This window comes from Lissotriton vulgaris, chromosome 12 (assembly GCF_964263255.1).
Source record: "Lissotriton vulgaris chromosome 12, aLisVul1.2, whole genome shotgun sequence".
Classification (NCBI taxonomy): Eukaryota; Metazoa; Chordata; class Amphibia; order Caudata; family Salamandridae; genus Lissotriton; species Lissotriton vulgaris.
Window position 1 is genome coordinate 261,892,961 of NC_141700.1, and position 25,562 is coordinate 261,918,522.

The 25,562-nt window shown below is 47.7% G+C and overlaps 1 protein-coding gene across 1 annotated transcript in view; it reads left to right on the forward strand.

The window, feature by feature from the left end:
- CNGB1 (cyclic nucleotide gated channel subunit beta 1) overlaps positions 1-25,562 on the forward strand; it is a 1,326,699-nt gene that overhangs the window by 1,071,979 nt on the left and 229,158 nt on the right. The window contains exon 33 of the mRNA XM_086945539.1: positions 195-259. Within this exon, the coding sequence (XP_086801665.1) occupies positions 195-259 (65 nt within the window). The remainder of the gene's footprint in view (positions 1-194; positions 260-25,562) is intronic.

Consider the following 25,562-nt stretch of genomic DNA (forward strand, 5'->3'; position numbering starts at 1 on the left):
ACCTCTTCTCTGCATCCACATATTACCTCTATGCAAGTGACATCCAAAACATATTTTCTTTCAGTCTTCCAACCCCTGCTTCCAAACACTCATCGCTGATTGCTTCTCAGTAAAATGTCCTTAAATGTTGCGGTGCTTCGCTGTTTATATGTAACATGTCCAAATGCCTCAATTGAACTGCTTCTCTCTTACAGTACATGGCCTTCTTCGAATTTAACAACCGCCTGGAAGCTATCCTCAGCAAGGCTTACATCTACAGGTGAGTCCAGGAACCCACAGGCAGATACAGGTAAAAGCATTCTTCAGGAAATCAGAGGTTACTTGTTGCCATTTTCTAATATCCCAACTTGTAGACGCCAAGTAAAAATAACCATTTCAGTTTTGGCCTAATGTGGCATTGTCAACAAGGCCCCTACTTATGGATAACATGGGCTATTGTGGCATTGTCAGCAACACCCATGGTATAGACTGGCATATGGGACTGTCAGCTAGTATCATATCTTGAAGTGAGTTTGGGAAACCTGATGCGTTTCTAGGGAACCACTTCCTTGGATCACCCTAAGTCTTACAGTGATAGTAGCAGAGTGAAACACTATTCACGGATATCCCACAAAATATTGTATTGCTTCTATTAGCAATTTACCTTAGTTAATCATTTCCCAGGAAAATCTTGGCTACCACGAGCACTGCGGTAAAGAATACCTAAAATGTTCAGCCCTATTTCTTTCTGCCTGTGCAGGAAAATGTGTCAACCTTACAGGCTGATCATTTACAATTGGGTCTGTTTACTACTTCAGAATAATGTAACCCCTAATTTTCAGAAAAACAAAACGTAATGCAGTTTGCTGGTTTGAGTACCTTCTGTAAAAAGACCTGTGTTCGTTGTCAGTTTAAAAAAATATGTTACTCAAACTATACAGCCCAACTCGATTGGATCAATCTGAGAACCCTCCTGTTGACCTAAGAAGAAAAAATCCTTTTGCTTTAAAAAACTCTCACCCACAAAGGGTACCGCTTGGCGGCCTGCTTTGTGATAGAGTTCCATTACAGAACAGGTGTGCCACAACCTGTGAGATGCATGGGAGCACTCTATTGGAAAAGGAATAGGGTGGTGAGTGGGGGTAGGGTTACTCTTTTAAAATGCCTGCCTTGTAGCCCTAATGGTTTAATGTGGGCGCCGGCCGGTATGATTAAAAACGGGATAAGTTAGGAGGTCCCAGGGCTCTAGATAGTCCTACTTGCTATGTTTAAGTAGGCCCCCAATGGTGGATGAGAGTTCTTTAAAGCAAAAGGATTCATTTCTCCTTAGGTCAACAGGCGGATTCTTAGATTGAGCCAATCGTCTTGGGCTCTATAGTTTGTGTAAAGTTCTGTGTCAGAGGAGGATTAGCCATTTTCTTTTTCCCCTTGCTATGGTACATTTTCCTGGTTATTTGTCTGCCCCTTTAGCTTTGCTGCTTTTAGTGTTCTGTTCTGACTTGCCCTTGACTCCTCCCTGTCTGCATTGCTTCTGCCTCTGCTCTTTCTTCATATTAATGAAGCAATTGTAATGGTGCATATCCAGTGAGGTGGCTACTCCCAGAAAGCTAGGGCATGGGATAATTACCACATGTGGTTGGGAAGATTACAGAGCCTAGGTCCATGGAGTCATAAGGCCAACATAAAGGTAAATTTGTACAATTCCTACATCATGTCTCTTGCCAATTCTGGAGAAAGAGGCAGGCTCCATTGCAAGATAAAGAACTTTAACAGTGGAAGAGAAAAGGCAGCAGTTGTGTTCATTATTTATATTTTTTAAAGTCTCATGTTTCCATTTAGAGGGGACCTTGCCTAGCAGTTTATGGTGGACTGTTCCTAATGGACCAGGAAAAAGGTTGATTTGGGTGAGGGGGGTGATGTCCGAAGTGGCACAGTGGACAAAAAAATGCACTGGAATGTGGCCTAGAATAACTACCAACAGCTGTTAATAATTTAAAGGATCCACTATCACCTTTCCATTTTCCTCAGTGTTGTGCACTAAGTGTGACAGTTAACCCGCCTAGAAATGGGTCTCATGTTCAATGTACCATTGAATTCAAGCTGCATCTAAATGATGAGGCTGACATATGCTGAAGTATTCTCTGGTTGCTTGCTTCCTGTTCAAAGGGACCCATTGTGGCAATTTGTGTTGGACTGTTACTATTGGAGCAAGACTATGCCTGCCTTGCATGGAGGTGATTCTTGTCTGGAGTAACACAGTGGGCAAATAAACTGGCAAAAATGATGGACTGGAATGTGGCCCAGAGAATTTACTAGGACTGAGAATAATTATAGGATTTCACCAGCACCTTTGTGTTTTCTTCAAGGTGACGCCTCCAGTGCAACCAATAGGCCAAGATAAGGCTCCTGTACCTACTGTAAACACCATAACTGCGGGGCTTCTTTATAGCCCCACTTCAGTGGCGACAGCCTTTTTTCATTATTGCATTTGCTTCATTATCTTCATGATAATCCTTTTTAGTGAAGAATCCTGTACCTACTGTGCCACAGTGTCAGGAGTTTAGGAGTTGGAGCCCCAGAAAGGTTTTGGGAGTTGTTAGTGCTGGCCATTTAACCAGTTGGCCACGGGGCTAATGCCCCCGCTGTGCTGGGGGGTGGGGGCGCGCACAGCGCCCCGGTACTCGCGACGAGCTCAGCTTGTCATGAGCCACGGTGGCCTTGTGCTCATGACGAGCTGAACTCGTGACGGCCACACACGTTTTCATAGAACGTTCAGCACAGCGGGGGAATTAGCCCTGCTTGCGAGCGTTCGGACCGTTATGACGAGCTGAGCTCGTCATGAGCACACGAGCACAGTGGCTCATGACGAGCTGAGCTCATCATGAGCGTCCAATGGGTTAAAGTAAATTTAATCTGACAGGAATAGATCTGTAAATTGTGGAAGGTCGGTCTCTGGAAAGTCAGATAATTAAACCACTAACTATTGCCGGTGATGGGACTTCTGGGTTACAATAGCCTTCCAGATTAGTATTTTCAAAATTATATTTAATAGCTACCCAAAGTGTACTGACTTGCCTGGCAACAACTTGTAGTGGAACTGGCTGTCTGCTTCATTAGTTCACCCACAGATTAAGCGTCCTGTATCATTGTTGTTGTGTCCCCTCCTGGTTCCATTGCGTATCCTTCCCCTGTTCACTTGATGGTTCTTGGTGTTTGTCATCGTTCCTTGTAAAATGTGTGTGACCATCTGCTTTTCTACTGTGGTCTCTGATGCATGGGCATCTGGGGTGCTGTGCTGGTATTGTGATCGGCAGTTACTCTCATAACTACTCCTCAAACTCAGGATTTGGGTAAGGAGACTATATTGAGGGGCTGAATTCTACTCATAGAGCAAACCTTTGCATTTTCTTGGGTTACTGACCCGTATCCATTTATCTTGCTGCTTCATTTCAGTCCTCCACATCCCCAGGGTCAGGTTTGGGTCCTTCTCCAGCCCTGGGTCTTTCATAGATTCACATACTTGAATCAGCCCCTGTTGCCTGACTGGGAACTCTCGGTGACAATGTTAACATAGCAGTGTATGCCTTACAATCAATAACATTGAATTTTACAATAGACTTTAGTAGCCTATTCACATCATTATGCATGACCACTTCACTGCACCCAATCAGAGACCAGCACCCTCAGATGTTCTATTGCCAGAGGCATACACCTGTCAAATTTTTCAAGCTTGTGAATCGTAGTTACAGGTAAGTAACTTTTCCCCTTCTCCAGCATTGCATCTTTCATAGATTCACATGCGTGAATTAAGATCATAGCTTTCCCTAGTAAACAGTGGATGGCGGGCATGAGGCGTGCCTTTCTTGAAAATTTTCTGCAGCACAGCCCTCCCTACTGTGGAATCCTTCTTGACATCAACATCAGAGCAGTAATGCTTTTCGAAGGGATGAGTAATCTTCATGTGGCCGCCTTACAAGTCTCTTTGAGAGAAAGTCCTGCAAAAAGGGCCTTAGTGGTTGCTACTGCCCTTGTAGAATGAGGTCTGAGTCCGATAATTTCTTATTAATAAGCTCATAAGATCATATAATGCAAGAAACTATCCATCTTGCTAAAGTCTGCTTGGGGACTGGTTTAACTCTGATAATTGCTCCAAAAGCAACAAACAATTTGTCTTGCTTGCGGAAACATTTTGTGGCCTTTAAATATAATTTAGGGCAGCTAATATATCTAAAAAGTGTAAGGATCTTTCTGCTGCCATCTTTGGATTTGGGAAAAAAAGCAGATAGTTCAATTTTCTGTCTTAATGTCTTAAATGGAATGTGGAAGGTACCTTCAGAATTAACTTTGGATTAGTCATTAAAGTTACTTTTCTTTGTCTTATCCAAAATGCAAGAAAGGCTCTTTGCATGACAGTGCTTGCACTTCACTTACTCTTCTAGCTGAAGTGACAACCAGCAAGAAGGCTGTCTTCCAAGATAGATGCTGTAGACTGCTTTATGAATTAACTTGAAGGGTGAACGTGTTAAACCACCAAAAACTGTATCCGATTGCCATTTTGGTGCCAATTTTGGAGATGTAGAGAACAGTCTAAACAGTCCCTTCATAAATTCTTTAATTATTCATTGGGAAAATAATGACAAATTGTTAGATTTCCTTAGGAATTTGGAAATTGCAGCCAGAAGAGGCTTAAACGAAGCAATCGGTAATCCATCATTAGCTATGCTTAAAACATACATCAAGAATTCATATCGAAGAAGGTGCTCTTGCAGCATCAAGAATCTGTCTACAATCCTTTGGAATCAGTAAATGACCACGTTATATGTCCTGAAGAGCCATTCTGTCAATTTTAAGGACTGAGGATTGCCATACAGAATTTTTTCGGTGTTCCTTGACAACAGACATGGATCGGATTTAAACTCGATTGGTGCTTGTGCTGACATGTTCCATAGATCCGCATGCCAATGCTTATGTGACCAAGCTGGAGCTATTTAAATAGCCACGAATCGATACATTTGTATTTTGCAAATGACCCTCTGTATCAGTAGAAATGGGGGGAATGCATATATGAACATCCCTGTCCAGTCTAATGCAAAGGCGCCTCCACTCAACCCTGGACACTTCCATCTGCTGGCGAACCTGGTGCATTTGCTGTTTTTGTGAGTTGTAAATATGTCCCATTGTGGGGTGCCCCATTTGCACATGAGATGGAGCTGATTGTTGTTTAACTTCTACTTGTGAACATCCTAATAGTGCGGGCTCAAGCGGTCTGCTAAATTGTCGTGCATTTCCGGAACATGCTCTGCTGAAATGTCCTCCTTTGAGGGCATGAGACATCTGGTTCCTCCTTGTTTCATGATGTGACACATAGTTGTGGTGTTGTCCTTTCGAATCCTGACATGCTTGCTGTGCACCAGTGGTATGAAGGCTTTCAGTGCTAATCTTACTGCTCTTAGCTCTAGGATGTTATATGCATTTTGCACTCTTCTGTTGACCACAGACCATTGGAGATCCGTGAAGATAAGCACCCCATCCCAAGAGGAATGCATTTGTTGTCAAAAACAGCAGCGGAACCAAACCATTCAGAGGATAATGCCTGGAGAATGCATTAAGGTTTCTCACATAGATATTGTGTATAATGTGTCTCATGGAAGCATGCCATAAGAATACAACTTATGTTCTCTAGTAACTTGTGGTATGTGCACAGGGATTCAAAGGAGGAGACGTCCCTAGCAAGAAGTAACAGAAGATACAGAAGCTTATTTTTCTGTCTACAGTGACCCTGGAGAATATCTTGTCTGCAGCAACATCGCCATGTGTGACAAAGAACCGGTCAGAGTAAGGACACTAAAGTCTCAAAGGTTATCTAGTTCCCTAGTATTGTCTGGATAAAATGAAGTTTGCATCTAACATTGATGTTATGGTCGGACCTTCTCAGCCAAGGAGACAAGCGCACAAAAAGGGGACCAGTAAATATACCAAAGGAAATAAATCAAAAGATAAGATGTATTTGAAGAACTAGTTTGTCCCTGTCCAAGCCGGGTCTGTTGGCTCAGTGGACTAATGCTTCTATTGCAGGGGCCTGTGTTCGACCTCATGGTCACAGGTTCAAACCCCTGAGGGCCCACTCAGCCTTTCATCCACCTGAGGTAGATCAAATGAGTACCATTGAGTTGGGTAACAATGAGCATCTGTTATTCGGCACCAAGAGACCTCTGGGTGAGCGTATGCTTTACAAATGCACGTTATGTTTTGATTCTATCACGCTGCCTCTGGGAGCTGCTGTGTATCAACGACTTTAGCCTGAAATGCACCACTAGATCTCATCTAAAGTCTCCTTAAAGCTTCTGCAGCATGTCCTTTCAATCTGAAACATATACTTGTTTTCATGGACTACAGATCTGGCAATCCATTGCCTTGCAATCATAAAGCCCTGGCATTCACTGCATATTGCTTTTGATAGTTCCAGTCCTGCTGTTCCTTGGCACTGGATTCTCTCTTCCAAGCTCGTGAGAGAGTGGAATTGCACACAGCTTTGTATGGTCTTCTGCAGCTCAATCATGTGACTCAGTCTTGGTTTAAACTCCTTGTTCATGTTTTTGTGATTGAACCCTTGAATACTAGAACTCCTGTACCCATTCTTCATCACCTGAAAAATGCCGGCTATAGAGGCCCATAAACCTATCAAACAGAGGGACTACTGCTACGAATCCAAAGATGAGCATATAGAGATGCTCACTGAAGCCATAAGTGATGCTGTAGACAGTGACTAATGCAATCATAGAGTATAGTTGAAGCAGGTAGCCTCTGTGATCCAATGATGGTTCAAATGCAGAATGTGTGAGCCATGACTTTTAGACTTCAACTGTACTCTGAAACTTCTCATTTTCGACCATGAAATTAAGGGGGAAAACAAGATACCAACCGAAAGGTTGGGTCAAAGCACACCTAAAAAGCCTTTAGGTAACAGGAAGGACTATAATGTCAGACCTAAATTGCATGAATGAACTCTGTGACACGACTCTGACAATGCCCATTAAACAATAGATTGATGACTTTATCCTGGTGTGATAGACCCTCAGCAAGAGCTTACAACCCTGATAGGCTACCTCACAAGGTGCCTCTTGCATGGTCTCTCACAGGCCCCAGGCCTCTTTCAAAGAACCTCACTGTTAGAGCGCTTTCAAGGGGGCCACGGAGCAGTCAGGGGCTACTGCACCTCAACCGTGGGGGTTTAGGTAACTTGCTTCCGATATCCCAGGGTTCATCCTACTATTGTTCTGCAAACTGGACCAGATACAACCCCTTCAGCACTTGACGGTCAGTGGTAGTGATGGCGAGCAAACACAGGATTCTCAGGTAGGCACTGTGGGAATGCTCAAGTTCACCCCTAACAAATAGACATTAGCACTATAAATGATTGCCCAATCCAGTACTTGACTTTCCTCTGGACAAGTGCTTCAATGCACACTAGAACAAAATACTGTTCATAGAGAATGCACCTGATGCAGTTTTAGTGTCTTGGGTGATGTCTGCCCTTGGTACATCTGTTGTCACTGTTCCCCCTATTTTGATCTGTGCGGTTTCCTAGACTGGTCAGTATCAGGCATGATTAGGTTCAAATGCGGATTACCCCTGTACTTTTGTATATGTGCACAGTCTTTTTACAGTTCTGTTTCTCAGCCAGCTAGTCTCTCAGTATGTGTTTAGGTTAGAATTTTCAGGTGGACATTCTCCTTAGTCCTTCCTCTGAGTGAGCACAAACCAGCAGTTCCTCGTGACCTCAATCACTCAATCAGATCTATATAATACATAGCTGCCAAAGGCTTCCCAGCTCTCAGACACAAGACAGTAACCAACAGTCAAATACACAGATTAGTCCAAGTCAGAAAGCCATGTCTTCAGCTGAGATCTAAGCAAACTCTCCTTCTCAAGGCGCTGCAGGGCGAGAGAAAGCGAGTTCCATACCTTGGTAGCCAAGACCATGAAAGAGCGGCCACCCCTATTACTCAGGCGAAACCACAGGCCTTTTAGCAATAAAACGTGGTCTGATTTTAAGGAAGCCTAGGCTGGAAGTGCCGAAGCCTGTTACAAATATATGTAGGGGCTGAGTGATGAAAAGCACAAAAATAAATAACTAAGGCTTTAAAGATAATACGCTTTTTAATAGCGGGCCAGTGCAGCTTTCTCAGCAGAGGATAAGACAATTGCGTTTTGGTAAGTTACAAGTTTAACCGGGCGGCAGCATTTCGCACAGTTTGCAAACAGTTAAGCAGGTACGAAGGCAAATCCAGATAGAAGGCATTGGCATAATCCCGTTTAAAAGCGATGGATGCGTGCACAATGGTTTGCCTAGTATGTAGGGAAACAAATTCCAAGGTTTTCTTTGAAGCCCATACAAGGCAAAACATGACCCCGCCACAGAGGAGATTTGATGGCCAAAGGAAAGAATGTTATCAAACTTAACTCCCAAGCTTCTTGCCACCATAGGAGGCTCAAATTCCTCCAGCAACTAGTCATTGGGCCACTCAAAAGCAGAATGGCCAAAGAGAAGGGTCTTCATTTTAGGCACATTACACTTTAAACAGTTCCCATTCATCCAGCTTACCACCTCTAACAGACATGTTTTGGATAAGCCGGCTCAATCGGGCCCACTTTCCCAAAGGGGAAGATAAGCTGGGTATCATCTGCGTAACAAATCACTTTAAATCCATATTTCTCAACAAGAAGGGCAAGGGGTGTAATGTACATGTTAAAAAATGTAGGTCTTAAAGAATAGCCCTGCGGGACTCCATATTTTATTTCCTTAGGTGTCGAAAGGTAAGGCTTCAAAAACACCAATTGTACTCTATCAGATAAAAAAATGTGTCCAGCTGAAGACACCAATCCCCAAATCGGCAGATCTATATTGCAGGAGCTGGTTAGAGATAAAATCAAAAGCAACCAAACTGTTTTACAATCCTGAAAGTTTCATGCCCAGATTTATCTGCCTTTCTGATTTTTTCAGAACAAAATTCTACTTACACTATCTTAATCTTTCTCTGATACTCTTTAAATGCCTGCTCATGAATTGCCGTATCCTCCTCACTATATGTCATACATCAACGTGGTTCTAGGCGTTTGCAACATTTTATCTCCAGAGCAAGGTCTGGCGAAAACCAAGGCATAGATCTCGCTTTGCGGAAAGAATGAATAAAACGAAGGAGGCTGCTTGCTCAGCTGCATACAAGAGTCCAGTGGTACCTGAGGACCATTCCTCATTAGGAGGACCAGAGAGTTCCAGGTGGGAGTTCTGTAAGGCCACTACAAAATCATTTTTGTTATTTAATATCCAACTGTGCGCCATCCTAAATGAAGCTTTATCTATGGTATTTTTTCGCATCATGAGAAGTTAGAATGAGATGAGAATGTGAGCCATCCTGATTATGGGGGACAGGAGGCCCCTCTATAATCAGGTCGAGATTTGAAAGACTAGATCAATAATATGGCCAGCCTTATGGGTAGGGGACATGATAAACTAATAAATATTTAATGCAGCCAGAGTTTCCACCAGACAGCCAGCATGCAAATCATTTAGGTTATCCACCTGCAAATTAAAATCACCCAAAACTGAGAAATTAGCAAATTTAACACAAAACGGATCCAGCGCTTCTCCTATAGAATTCACAAGCTTCCCGGTTGCACCAGGAAGATGATAAATAAGTATGCCTGTAAAGGAAAAACTAGGTGAGATTTTTAGAGAGAACCCTATAGCTTCTGCTTGACTGCATTTTTCATTGGGGATGGTGTTGCATGGAAAAATTACTTTAATGTTAATGACTACTCCCCCCTTCTATGTCAATCTATCCAGATGCATAATCGGATAGTCATCGGGGAATGCAAGTACAATGTACGGGTTCAAGAAGCTCAGGAGATCATGTCTCTGGTGATATAGCTGCTCCTGGCTGTGAGAGACAGCTGAATCTAGGAATCCCAAGTTCACACAAGTGGTTCGGCTGGGCTCAGTCAGGGGATAAGTCCCCGCTCATGGCTCCGTTGCTGGTGGGCAACGGTGGTTTTATCATGCTGCAGTTTCAGGTTGTGAACTTGCTTGGGTACACTTTTAATGCAGGCACAGTGGCTCAGGTTAAGCTGCAACTTTGATGCAGATACCGAAGGTCACATACAGAGCCTTAGTTCATGCTGTGTTTTTGATGCATGCATGAAGAGCGGTCCTTCACCGAAACTCCAGTCCTGCATACATCTTTTCCCCCGATTGTTATATCCCTTAGTACTCTAATGGCAATTCCCCCATCTGGGCATGCCTTGGATACCTGTTGGCAGCAGTGGTTACATATTACTTCCTGGCATATTGTATGTCAATCACGTTGACATTGAAATTTCCTGACCGGGATATCCTGGAACCCCTGCACCTACTCCATGTGGGACCGGCTAATCATTCTCCTTTGGGCTTCTCCTCAGGCATTGATTGCTATGTCCTGATCATGATCCCAGAATCTTGTTGAGGGATGGAAACATCGTCGACTTCAGCACCTTGACACAAACCTATACTTTTTGTTACTAATATGTACTATGGTGCTACTCTGTATGTTTTTTAGCATTATCACTAAATTGTATCTCGGCCACTTTGCGCAAGGCTGAGTTTGGTAACTCAATTTTTCTTAGTAAACTGTCCTGCTTGTATGTCTTTGTGTATTTTTAAAAAGAAATCAGAATATCCACCTGAATGTATGAACTTAGACATCATTGCATCTCTGTGTTAAATACAGTTATTAGTCTAAATTATGAAGGACCGCTGGTATATACATTTTCAGACCCACGGTTCCTTCCAGATTGCTTGGGTTCCCTTGTTTTTGCAAAATATGTTTTTGAAGCAGACACAGCAGCTTAGATCAGGGAATGTTTTTGATGTAGGCACAGCAGCTCTTGTCGTGCTATATTTTCACGTTTCCCGCCAGGAATTGCAGTGGAGAGTCTGGAGCCTACCGATACAGGACATGCCGATTGCGCTTTGAGGCCGTCCTCTTCTGGCAGATCCACCCTACACCTCACTCCCTGTGGAGAGTCACTCCTGCAGGGTTGGCAGACTCCTTCCTTCCCTCAGTAGGCAGGCGGCTGGCTTCTAAGCACTTCAGCTTAGGGGAAAAGTTCTCCAGCAAAGCTAGACTCAGGTGACCTCTGGAAAGTATGCTGTCACGAAGACAACAGCTTTAGTTGCACAGCACTCCTCTGAGTACTGAGAACTTGAAACTGGAACAATAAGTGGGTGAATGGGTCCCATTTTTAAACAGTAAACGCAGAGAGGAAATGTGGATCCTCTGTCTACATTTTCAGAATGGTTTGGGGTTGTTCTCCTTTGAAGGTATTCTCCGGGCTGCCCTCCAAACAAAGGCCCTGATTCATAAACTGCATTTTTCTTTTCACAACAAATTTTATTGTTGGCAGACACAAAGGCCCAGGTAAAACCTATGCAGAACATTGTATACGTATCATGGCAATGGTAAAGATGTCAACTTTTACAATATACAGTAGTCGAAAATTAGGCATATGCAAAAATCTGAATTAAACGCAAACAAACATTAGAAACTAGAAACATCGGTGTCCCAAAGTCCTTATATCTATTATTGTACAAAATCTCCAATCGTAATATTTGAGTACAGGTGTAATCATTCTCAATATTAGTACCCAGCATTAGGTCTTTATGGCAGATCTTCATTGTGTAGCGCAGGGGGGATTGGTTCAAGATACAGACCCCGATATTCAGCCCAGAGCTTCCATATCTTTGGGTGTTTCGGGGGACATCCCAGAGGCTTAAAATTGGTAGTTCTAGCCGCATGGAAAAAGTCAAGGCCATGTTTCCAGGCCCCTACAGATGGCGGAGAACTCGTTTTCCAAGCCTTAGCGATGTCAAGATTAGCCAGAGTGAGACCCAGGTATTGCAGATGTCTTTTAAACCTGTTACCTCTAGTTCCCTCCGTAATATGAAGCATAGGTAAACATGGTGATCGTGGAACATCCCACCCCAGCACCTCATAGAGGCAGGTCAGTACCCCACGCCAAAACCGCGATAATGCACTACATTCCCATACCGTGTGAAGGAGAGTGCCATCGGCCATTCCGCAGCGCAGACACAAGGGGGATGCAATCATACAGGCGTGCCAAAGTCTGTAGTGAGTGAAATATAAACGGTGGAGATATTTAAATTGAATATGGGACATTACAACGCAATGTAAGACATTGCATGCCATTACAATGCTATTGTTACAACGACTGTGCTGTTAGTAGGCGATGTATTACATCGCAAGTCTTTACAACAACTTCCACTAAGGGGGTGCTGGATTTAGGAATAGTATTATTTACTAATCCTACTCCAGTTTGCACAACAGTAGGGAAGGTGTTGGAAATGTATTTTCAATACCTCATCGCCCCCTAGTGGAATTCTTTGTAAAGACTTGCAATGTCATTACATCGCGTACTAACAACGGAGTCATAGTCACGATATCGCAGTGTAATGACCGCGTTATAAAGTTTGTTTCCCATTTAAATTGTATAAGACGAAGGCGTGCCCTGCGTGGGGACTCAAGAGCCTCAACCCAGTCGTCTTCATCAAGTGGACCCAGATTTTCCTGCCAGGCATCTCTAGTCGTATTAAGTTTGCTGTGACTGTTGGTGACCAATGTGCGATATAGTGCTGTAATATATTGCGCACCCATCTTGGCTAGGAACACCTTGGCCTCAATGGGATTGAAGTCGGGAATGGTGTCTTGCTGTGTTAAGTACGGGGAGAAAGCGTGATGAAATTACAGATATCTCTAACATTGGGACCGGGGCATTTGGAATTCGGATTGTAGCTCCTGGAATGATTTCAGGATCTGACCATAGAGGACAGCGCCAATCATTGAGATACCAATAGGATCCCAGCCCACAAATTCCTGCAACTCAGACAACTGTGGTAGGGGGCCATTGTGCCAAAGAGGAGTCTCCTTTGTGAGTTTGCCGCACCACCCCATCCTATGCAGTGCTTGTCGCCATATCACAAACAGGGCCGGTCCGAGGATTTGTGGGGCCCCGGGCAGAATAGGAACATGCGAGGCCCCTATAATTTGCATAAGGTTTAACCTGACAGGAAGTGACCTCATAGGGTCAGGAAATAGGCCCAGCACAAAAATAAAAGTGTCCCCATTAGTGAATTAGTTAGCTAGAAAAGTGTCAAAATTAGGGCAGTTTTTAACTTGTAAATACATGCTGTGTACGTTTTTTGTAAGGTATGAGAGATTGCATAATTTGATTTTGCTGCAGGCGATGTTTGTTTTAATATCATGAAAATCAACATTAAAAACATGTTCATCTGACCATAAAGCAGGCAAACAAACAGCCCAAAAAACAGGTCAAATACTAACCTGGCAGATTGGACCATTACACACTGCCTGATTGCCCTAATGTCCAACCCGGCCACTGTGTTATACAATTATTATGCTGATACAGGATCATTGTTTTTGTAGGTAAAGTAAAGGACATGAATATAGGGTCCGGTAGGGGCCTGTTTCAATGTCGATTTTAATTTACCACCAGGTAAAGACTCGAGGGACCTAGCACACTGAAAGCCCTAGTCCAGCCAATTTTACATTCTGATTGTGCTACTCTTCCTGCACCTCTTGTCTGGCTGCTATCACACCTATCGGCTCCCCCCGCCCCCTCTCACTTGATTCCGTATTTCGCACCCCTTTCATTTACTCTGTGCTCCCTTTCCCTAGTCCTGGGTGAGCTGAGCTGTTTTCAGTGTGAGGCGCCGTCATTCTATCTTTCCTTTAGCGCCCTGCAGGTTATCCTGCTTCTTATTCAAGCAGGGGCAGGGCGCACTTCACACGTAACAGCTCTTTAATTACCTGTCTAATCGCTGCTATCCTCATGCAGATGCAGCGATTAGGCCAAGGCAGGCAGATATTGATTAAATCCCTTGGGCCTCCTGGGCCCCCTGGGCCTCCAAACTCTGAAGCATTTGAAAGCGCGAGGCCCCCTGGCCGCGAGGCCCTGGGCCGCTGCCCACGCTGCCCATGCCTAGCGCCGGCCCTGATCACAAAGATCGTCCTGGTTACGGGCGGTAGCAGTTTGAGCGTTAAGCTAGAGTATAGAATTGTGTATAATGATTTAGGGCCCATTAACCAGTGCTCGACAGCGTAGTCAGGGTCCCGTCTATCTCCGTACTAGGAGTCATTTAAAATGAGGAGATATGACGCAGCATGATACGCCTGGATGTCTGGAGTCGAAGACCCCCACAGTATGTGGGCTGGAAGCACGTTCTTAGTGCGACTCTCACAGAGCCCCCACCCCAAAGGAATAGTCATCAAAGAAAGACAAACTTCTGGGCCTCTCCTAAGAGATCTCCTTCTCCTTGCACAACAGGGACTGCATTCCTTCCCTTCACCCCCCACTATCTACCAAATGGCAGTGCTTCAGAAAGGCTAAGCAGCAGCTCCTTGCTCAGCAAATGGCTATTCAAATTTCTAAAGGAGCCCTACCTTCTCTTCCCTCACTTATTTGTCAGGGTCTGCTTACCTCCAGGTTTGGGAATGTCAGCAATACACTTCCACTGTGTGAGAAATCAACCTAACCTTCATCTTGTGCAAAAGGCCATGTCAGGGGCTTCCAAAATTGATCCCACAGGCTTCTATTACTCTGATTCACTTGTACACAGCAACCATGTACCACTCAAGACACAGACACACACACACACTTCCCCCCCATACACTTGGGATCTTAGTATATAGAAGTTGGTTACGGGGGAAGGTAGAGTCTAATGGGGTCCAAGCGGGATAGTTTGGGCTGTTTTCCCATGGTATGCTGGGATTTGACTCTAGAACCTTGGCCAAGTACATTCTTTCTGCATTTGACTCTCAGGGTAGTGCGTGAGAACCATCAAAGGCTTCTAAGGAAGATAGTATTAGTTTAGAGACCCAGAACAGTCAAACAACACACACAATGACAAGGTCTGGATGCATGATTCATGAGTCCTTCTTTTTCCACAAGTATTGGGTGACATATGGGGTACTCTTTCCAGTAGCCACATTGCTGTCCGGGGAAAATCCTCCTTGGAAAACTGGTGTCTTTCAGAATGAGTCCCCAAGAAGGAAAAAGCCACAAGGGCAGAAAAAAACCTTCTGATGACAATGGAGCATGAGGAACAGGATACCGGAAAGATTGGAGAGCCACAATACAGAAATACCAGAAGAAGTTGAACAGGAACAACAGAATAGATAGAATTAGATAAGGCTGAAGTTGAAGGAGTGATTCCGGCATAGGCTGCTTCAGCAGTCACAAGGGGGAGAAAAAAGAAAAATAACTAATACATTTGAAAATAGGCAGGACATTTCCAGTGGTACATAATCGCTGAGAGTGCGAAAAGTCGGTTCCAGTCCACAGCGAAAAAAATAAACTGGCACTTGTGGGTGGGAGAAGTGGTTTTGGACAGTTGCTGCATAAGTGGGCAAACAGATGCTCAAAATGTTGATTGAAGAGCTTCTAGAAACAGCTTTCAGTACCATTCCTATGCAAGAGTTTACCAACAGGTTGAGAATAGGAGAGTATGGGGCTTATGAAAGGAGCACGAAGAATAGAACACCAGGAAGATTGGAGAGCCTCAATTCAGAAGTAACAGAAGAAGCTGAACAGTAAAACCAGAATAGATGGAAGCAGATAAGGATGAAGTGGAAAGAGGTCAGAAAGGGTTGCAGGTCACCTTTCTTTAAGTCAAGGCTGCTTAAATATCCCCAGATAGGAAGCTATCCCAGGATCCTCTCCTTCACCATCTCGGATTGGGATGAAGTGGAAGGAAGGCATAGGGGAACAGACATCTTATAATGGTTACTAGAAAGGTCTCCACATCACTTCCTGAAAGGAATAGGAAGAAGAAAATGACATGGATGTCAAATACCACAGAAGAGAGGTAAAAAGTCTGGCTCCAAAACAGGAATTCTGGTAGCTGTGGGGCTGGAGAAAAGGACTGCAAGAAGTGAAAATGGTGCTGTGGAAAGCTCTAGTACCGTCGTTGAGTAGTGTTGGACATTGGGTCTCTGATGAGGTTGCTGACACACAATAATCAGGGCTCAAATACTGGGTTGTGGAAAGTACAACTATCCGGCTCTAGCCACATTCTATAGATCTCATACCAGCTACAGAGTTCTTGCAGCAGTAGAAATATGGAAGCAGGACTCAGGCTTAGGTACAAGCTCCCATTAGACCTTCCAATGAGGCTGTGAAAGCCACTATTCTCTGTGCTAACCTGTATGTCAATTGGAATCTTATCTCAAGCAAAAGGCATTCACCGTGGCAATCGTTAATCACTCTAACATGCACAATTACCTTTCTGAGACGAGGACACAGTCTCTCATTTCAGGCCTCATGTTACCAGCTCATTTGGATGTGGTTGGGTACAGAGGTCGGTTGCATAGTCTGTGCTTCACTCAGTGTGTGCAGGATTGCAAGCAGCAGGCCCACATATTGGATGGGATAGAAAACAGCTCAGCAGGCCTCTGCAGCACTCATCTTCGGAAATCACTTCCTTTCAGGCTCGTGGGGGCATTTACGATGTCCTTGCAGGACTCTCAGCACTTCAGGCAGCAGCAGATTTGATTTTTCTGGTCATGTTACGCATATCTATAACAAAGGAGGGAGGGAGAGGGAAAGTGGATTCGGTCTCCCCTGACAATTTACATAAACAAAAATGGAATCCACTCAGGTAGTGGTAGTGATCCCTACAACAGTGGGGAGCACACAGTGTTTTTTAGAATACCCCTCACACACCAACAGGCCCCTTGGTGTCATGCTTCATCATTGGGGTCTTTGCACCCCTCTACGGGATGCGGCGTGATACGACTCACGACTACGTAGGAGCACTTGAAGTGTACTATGTGTTGTTTGTGTGTGAAGGAAGTGTGAGTGGTGAGGTGGTGAAAATTGATGGTTTAAAAGATACCTGGCTCGTAGGGTGAAAAATAAAATTTATTAAGCCCTCGGCTGATATCGTTAAAAGGGGGGGGGAATGCACAACTCTCCTCACCTTACTCACATGTGGTGTAGATGTAAAAGTGAATTCTACAAAAATAAGAATTAGGTGTATTGTTCCTAATAATGTTTAAAAGTATTAGTCTGTTGCGCCCAATTGGCGTTCATAAAACAAGACCTGTGAAGAAACAAAAGCAAAATAAATCATAACATCACAATCGGACGTAGCTTTTGATCAGGGAGAAATAACCTGTTCAAGACAAACGGTAGTAATGGACCGGATGAGGTCTAGAACCCTGTAAAAGAAAAAAGGACAAGGACACACACTAAGACAATGACACACACAATTTCTCAACTGGATAAGTCTTGTTCTGCTCCTTAAAGATTGAATATCAGGAGGAAAATTGTTTTTATCAATGCTTACTTATATACTATGGCTGGATGTCCTCATGAGCTTTTGCGTGATATTGGGGGTTGTCTTCCGGCTCAATGCGGCAACCTAAAGGATGTCAGAAAGCTCCATTCAGATTTTTGTTGGTATTACTCAGGAGTGGTTTTGATATCACTTCCTTCGTTATTTAAGCACCCAACTCACGGTTTCAGCAACACCAGGTAGGCTGTCTTCCCCTCAACGCGGCTCCGATGAACTGCCGTGTTTCGGAAGACTACCCCCTTTTATACTGCAAGAAATGAGTTCAATTGCTGCTTAATCAGTTAAGTTAAGCCCTCGGCTGATATAACGATATCAGCAGAGGGCTTAATAAATTTTATTTTTCACCCTACGAGCCAGGTATCTTTTAAACCATCACTTTTCACCACCTCACCACTCACACTTCCTTCTCACCCACCAACACATAGTACACTTCAAGTGCTCCTACGTAGTCGTGAGTTGTAGCACGCCGCATCCCGTAGAGGGGTGCGAAGACCCCAATGATGAAGCATGACACCAAGGGGCCTGTTGTTGTGTGAGGGGTATTCTAAAAAACACTGCGTGCTCCCCACTGTTGTAGGGATCACTACCACTACCTGAGATGATTCCATTTTTGTTCATGTTACGCATATGCCAGACAACACGCTGTTGCTTAGGGGTTGTCTTCACTCAATTCACCACATGAACCACGCAGGGAGGGGCGTGGCTTGGACGCCGATGGCGATGGTCGCCTGAGAGCTCGGCTCCGGGACTGAGCCCGCGATTATCCTGCAGATCGGAGTCCGCGGGGCACCCTAGCCCCCGCAAACCGATGATCGGACCGATTGGGACCTGCCGAGGCACCCGGTGAAACTCGAAAAAGGGTCGACCCGTCGGAAAATCGAAGTTTGGGGACCCGCGGAGTGCGACCCAAGATGGCGCCCGGACCTCTTCGTCTCCTTGGCCGGGACCCTAAGTCTGGAGGCGCGTCGTTGACCACGGCGCACCCTCCACCTCCTATCTCCCTGTGATGTGATGGTCTGGGTGTCGCTCTGATCGGAATTTGAGCGCGGTGTCCGCTCCTGGAGGGTCGGAGGACCGCACTAACGTAAACCTCGAATCACGGACACCTGGCGGCCCTGTCTGTGGTGCCGACCCCCTGTCCGCACCCGTCCGCACCCCGCCGAGCGACTAACCTTCATGGGCAGCACGGCGCCCTGGCGCCACAAAGCCTCCGGTGGTGTTGGTGACCCTCGTTCCGGATCTTCATCGGCCAAGCGGGCCTACCCGACCTGGCGCCGATTGTCCCCGCCTCCTCCTCAGTGCCCTCCGACGACGCGGTGGTGGCGCGGCCCGAGGTTGTGGAGGACCAACAGGCCCTGGAGACGGAGATCATCGGCCCTTGGCCCAAAGACAACCTGCCGGGAGGGACATAGTCGACGCCCGCACTCAGTGGCTCCTCTGACTGACTCTCCACCGTGGGACTCCTGCGCCATGGGAAAACTGAGAAGACCCAAGGGGACCACCCCAGCCGCCTCAGATTCGGAGGCGCCGGACAAAGATGATCGTGGGGACCCGGAGAGCTCTGGTGGTGCTCCATTGCAACAACAATTTGACCGGGTCCTGGAGGCGATCGCGACCACACGCTCGGCCCTCCAGCAGGACATTGCCCAGGTTGCGACGAGTCTGGGCCTCCTTAGAGCGGACCATGGCAAGCTCTCGGATAGAGTCAAGGATGTGGAGGGCTCAGTAAAGACCTTGGAGCCAGCACAGAGGACCCTGGCCGCGACGATGAAGGATGCCCTATCCCGGATTGAGGCCCTGGAGCGGCGAGCGGAGGATGCGGAGGGACGTAATAGGCGAAATAACATTCGAGTGGTGGGCCTGCCGGAAAAGATTGAAGACGGCGACATGGTGGCCTACTTGGAAGCCTGGCTCCGGGACACAGTGGCCCCGGAGGGTCTGTCCTCCTTCTACACCCTGGAGCGAGCACACAGAGTCCCAGCGAGGCCGCCGCAGCAGGGCCGTGCCCCGCGACCGGTGGTGGCACGTTTGCTGCACTTTCGGGACAGAGACCTTATCCTTAATGCCGCCAGACATAATGGCCCCTACAAGGTGGAGAATAGCCAAGTGAATATTTTCCCGGACTACACATATGAGACCCAGCGCAGGCGGTTCTCTTTCCTGGCGGTCAAGCGCGAGCTCCGGAGCGAGGGCATCCAATACTCGCTCCTGTTTCCTGCAAGGCTCCGCATAATCGTTGATGACAAGACTCAGTTCTTTGATTCCCCGGAAGACGTCTGTAGCTGGCTCGAACTCTATAGGGCTGGAAAAGATGGCTTAGGCTCGTCATCTCAACTGGCAGTGGAGCCTGGACAGCGGCGGCGGTTCAAACGAATTCGGAGTCGCCGTGGCCAGACAGGCAGACCTTCGACTGTGGAGACGTCGGCGGAGCGGAAGGGTGTGTTGGAGGTGTTGTCTACGCTGTCTGGTTCGCTGGATGGTCCCATTATTGAGGAAGCGGACCTTGGAGACGAGGGGGCACCAACGGACTCGGAAGAATCGGTGACCGACAGTGTCCACACGCCGGTGATCACTCCAAACTCGGTTGAGGACCTTTTGGATGGACAGGGATGACGGGGTGAGACACTTCCATTTGGGTGGGGGCCCGCGGCGGGGGTGGCGGGGATGGGCGATTGCTCATGAACTCCGGTGAAAATGGGGGGGGGGTGCCCTGCTCATGACATAGTCTTTTGTTTTGGGCTCACTTTAGTCTCGGTGGCCCGAGAATCGAGGGCCCATTGCCGGCGCCCAGCCCGCACCTAGCCCTTAAGGCCTTCCTGCGGTGGCGACTGCAGGATTAGTTGGGGACTGTGGGATTGTTGGGGGTATGGTTTGGATGGGAACTAGATGGTACTATTTGGGTCCTGTTCTGGGGAGGGTGGGCAGGGGTTTGGTTCGAACGGGGGTTGTTGTTTTTTGGTTGGGGAAAATGGCCGCCATCAGTGCTGGGTTGATTGTTGCTCTTTCTTTGTTGGGACCCGGGTGGAGAGACCCGGCACGAACGATATGGGACAATGGCTGATGTTGCTAATGTGAAATGCATCACTTGGAATGTACGGGGGCTTCACACTATGTCTAGACGTCACAAAGTCCATGCTTATTTAGTGCGTAGAGGGGTGCAAATGGCGCTGCTGCAGGAGACCCATCTCAACAAGGCGGAAGGGGCGGCGCTACAGCGTAGGTGGAGAGGGCAGGTCTTCTACACTTCATACTCAGCGTATGCCAGGGGGGCGCTGATTTGGATTAGAGCTGGGGTTCCTTTTCAGGTTACGAAATCAGTGGTGGATCCAGAGGGTCGCTACGTGGCCATCTCAGGCACACTGGGGGGGAGGGACCTAAACGTTTGCTGTGTTTATGCGCCTAATGTGGACCAGCTAGCCTTCCTTTCCAGGTTATCGGGCTCGTTGGCCCACTTCTTCTCTGGGCCCCTCCTGCTCGGAGGGGATTTTAATTCAATAGTGGACGTGGAGGCCGACCGCTCGCACCCCCCCCTCCCTGACTCTCCGGTTCGCCGTGTGGCTAAGGGTAGGAGGGAATGGCAGACGCACTGGGGACTTACGGACATCTGGAGGGCACAGCACCCCGACACTAGGGACTACTCCTACTTCTCGGGCCTGCACGAGTTGCACGTCCGACTGGACGGGTTTCTGGGCTCGGCAGAGTTGGCTTCCGCAGCGGTCCGGTCTGAATATCTCACCAGGACTATCTCGGACCATAACCCGCTCCTGCTGGACCTTCGCTGGTTTCCCGGGGTTCCTGCTGTGCCCACCTGGAAACTGCGTCCGGAAATCTTGGAGGACATAGTCTTCAAAGCGGACCTAGAAGACAAAATCTCGGAATACTTCGCGTCCAATGGGGGTACTGCGGGATCGAGGGCGCTGGAATGGGACGCCTTTAAGGTGGTGGTCAGGGGCTACTGTATTTCTAAAAAGGTGGGCATGAGGCGAATCATCCTCGATGACTTGGCTGTGGCTGATCGGAAACTCCGCGAGTTGGAACTCCGCCGCCCCGGGCGTCCTGAACTTCGGGAGCGCACGGCAGCGGCGAAGGAGGCGGTAGCGGCGGAGGTCGAGCGGCTGCGCTGCTTCGACTATAAGGCCTATACTGTTAGGTCGCTCGCGGAGGGGGACAGATCGGGCGCATTGCTGGCGTGGCTAGCTAATCCCACGCGCCAGACCTCTCTAACGACGTCCATGCGCACGGCGGAAGGGGCCGAAGTGCACACTCAGCCTGAGATCTTGAGTTGTTACCTGCGCTACTATGAACGCTTGTACCGCAGCCGCTCTGCCAGGGACCCCGACCTGATTGAGGACTACCTGCGACCCCTGGAGCTCCCAATGGTGGAGCCAGACGTAGCGAAAGCTCTGGGCTCCGACATCGAACTGGGGGAAATTCGCAGCGCCATTAAACAGATGGCGAGGAATAAGACCCCGGGCCTAGACGGCCTTCCGATTGAATTTTATGCCGCCTACGCTGATCTCCTGGCACCGAGGCTGCTGATAGTTTACAGGGAGGCGAAGCGACTGGGTCGGCTCCCCGGCTCGATGTGCGAGGCCTTGGTGGTTCCCCTCCTCAAACCGGGAAGGGACTCGTCCGATCCGGCGTCCTACCGTCCTTTATCAATGTTGACGGTCGATTATAAGATACTGAGCAGCATATTGGCATCGAGGTTGCTAGGTCACATGAGCTCTCTGGTACACGAGGACCAGGCCGGATTCATTCCCAAGCGAAACACGACCATGAACATCCGTAGGCTGTTCCGCTTGCTGGGAGAACCGCTCGTGGACGCCCCATGCCCGGTGATCCTTTCAGTAGATTTGGAGAAGGCTTTTGACAGCCTGGAATGGGACTACCTGCGCACTGTATTGCTGCGGTTTGGCCTCGGTGAGGGCTTCGTTAGGTGGACCACGGTACTGTATGCCTCGGCGTCGGCCAGGGTACGGGCGGGCCCGCTGATCTCCTCGCAGTACCCGGTGGAGAGAGGCACGAGGCAGGGTTGTTCACTATCCCCGCTTCTCTTCGCGCTAGCGGTGGAGCCGCTGGCACTGCTGCTCCGGTCGGGGGCCCACTTTAACGGTTTGTGGACACCTTCGGGCCCACATTATGTCTCGTTGTACGCCGATGACCTGTTGCTCTTCCTTGAGGACCCGGTTGCTGCCTTGAACGGGGCTGCTTCGGCGCTCACGGCATTTGGGGAGGTCTCGGGCCTTCGGGTAAATTGGGCTAAGACCTGTCTCTTCCCGGTTCGCAAGGGTACGCCCAGCCCCGATATCGGCAGGGAGATTAGGTGGGAACCTGACTGCTTCAAGTACCTGGGGGTGTACGTCTACCACGACCCGACTGACCTCCTGGATGGGAACATAGCTTGCAGCACTCGCGCGCTGCGTGGTAGTATGGACTTCTGGGCTACTCTGCCGCTCTCGGTGGCGGGGCGGATCGCTTTGCTTAAAATGGTGGCGCTCCCCCGGCTGCTGTATTATTTCCGGGCGCTGCCGATTTGGATCCCGCCGGCCACCTTTCGCCTGTTACAGTCAATGGTGGTGGGATTCCTCTGGGGTTCGGGCAGCCGGAGAGTGGCCCTTAAGAACCTGACGAGACCGAAAGCTGAGGGTGGTCTTGCGGTACCGGACTTCGAGAAGTATTACTTGGTGGCGCAGCTGCAGACCTTCACCCAGGAGGTCGCCAGAGAGTTCCGAGACCCCGAGGACAGGAGGGGCACAGGGATGGCTAGGCATGTTATCTCCTTCATCGCGCTGCGACAACGTTTGGCCTTGCAGGACCTGACGCTCGAAGAAAGGACCATTCGATTATGCTGGAACCGTGCCCACGCCCGGGGCCAGTTGCGGATACCATATGCACCCGAAATGCCTCTGGGTATGTTGACGGCCCTGCCTCACGGCGGTGATTGGTCACGACTAGCGGACTGGGAGGACGCGGGTCTGCAGTTGGTGGGTGACCTTTACGAGGACGGGGCGCTATTGCCCTTTCAGGAGCTCATTGACCGTTTCGATGTTCCTCGTGGCGATTTTCTTTTGCACACGGCCCTGGTCCGAGCGATTCAGGCGCACTGGAAAAACGGACTGGAGGAACCTCCTACATCATCGGTGTGCCAGTATGTTATGATGTCCGCGGGAACGGTTAAAACGGTTACTTGCCTGTATGGCAGACTGATCAATGAGGGGTTGACCCCCCTCACTACCTTAAGAACCCGTTGGGAAGCGGACATAGGGAAGGAGATCCCGGAGTCGACCTGGTCGCAACTCATGAGGCGGGCCTGGAAGGGCACGCGCCACGCCCGTTTTCAATTGGTCCACTTCTATGTACTCCACAGGGCATATTTGACCCCGGCGAAGATCCAACAATATTTTGCCACGGATTCTGCGGACTGCCCCAGGTGCCGTGCGCCTGATGCAGACCTTCTCCACATGCTGTGGTCTTGCCCGGGGCTGTCCTCCTATTGGCTTGAAGTGGGGGATACCCTGAAGGAGGTAACGGGGAGGTCCTTATCGGTTGATGCGGCAGTGGGGCTCCTGCACTGGTTTCCGCATACCCCCAAAAATAAAATTTCTAGTAAATTTATTGATTTGGGGCTTCTCCTTGCTAAGCGGGAGGTGACCAGGAACTGGAAGGCACGGGTTGGTCCAACGGGGGTTCGGTGGCACAGCGAACTTTTGAAATGGGCGGCGGGGGAAAGCACACTGAGATACCAGTTAGCTAGGAGACAACACAGCGAGAAGGCGCAGGAGGCAGCGCTAGAATGGGAGACATTAGTGCAGGCCCTCAGGGATTATTGCGCTCCCAGCGATTCCGAAAGTGAGGATGCAGCTCGCCCCGAGTCCCGATAGACGATTGTACTTTACATGTCTGTAGCTTTCCCCGGGGGTCCTTCCATGGATCCTCCTACGTCTCTTACCGTGCACTGATGGCGGGGTTGGGGGGGGTTCTGCCTAGTTCATAGTGTTTTGGGGGGGGGGTTTCTTTTGTCCTTTTTGTAGGATGGTTTAGAAAAGCAGATGACGGACTGTGGATCATCCGGACCGGCTTCGACTTCCTGTTGAGTCCCCACTGGTAATCGCCGCCCGACCCTCGGGTTGTGGGCTGAATGGCTGTGTAATAGACTGTCTTGCCGAGGGGAGATGGGATGTATTCTACTAATTTTGATTGAATTTATAATGCTGGTCCACTTTGTAAAATTTTACTGATTCCTGCAATAAAAATATATTTAAAAAAAAAAAAAAAATGAACCACGCAGGGTTGGTGAATGAACCCTCATAGCTCAGGTCAGTGCCAGTTATACTCTTTTTTTTGTTTTTTTTGTTTTTTGTCCTCCTTCTGCCAGTTCACTTGTTGGTACTACTTGTTTCCTGTACTGGTGGTCCAGATCAGGTTAGAGTGAATCCAACACAATAGAGAGCAGCCGTTTCCACTTCCACCCTTCCCTGGAGTGCCCGTAGCACGGAAAGGAAACAGGACCAGCCGCTGACATAGTCTTAATCATTGGACCTTGAACTTTTCAAACCAATCAACCAGCTTAGCTCATATTTTCTCTCGACTACAAGGGTCACTTTGCAGGTCTTGTTTACTTGTATATATAATGCTTTTTTTACATTCCAGCAAGAGAGGTCGAACGTCTATCTTCCACAATTTACATATCTCTCGTCTACCCAAAAGAATTACATAAAAAATAAGTCTTGCATCCGATCTACTGATCGCAACAGCATCCTTATTCCAAACTCCAAAGAACACCAGGACAGGACTTATCCTCACTGAAGTACCTATAACTTCAGTAAGGAATTCGCACACCTCAGACCAAAACTTCACAATATATGAGCATGTTAAAAACATATGTAGATCGTCTGCAACCGTATTTCTACATTTTGGGCATACATAATAAGTCCCTGAGAATTTGTCTAGTTTTGCTGGAGACCAGTATACCCTATACGCAGTAAAAAGATGGTTGCGTTTTAAATAAGCAGGTTTAACAGATTCTCGAAGTAAGGCGAAGGAGGTTTTCCATGTTTCCCTCAAATTTATATTCAGTATTACCTCTCCCCAGAGCTTCTGCGTATCACTATTAAATCGTCTTCTGCCTTAACCAAAGTATTATACCACA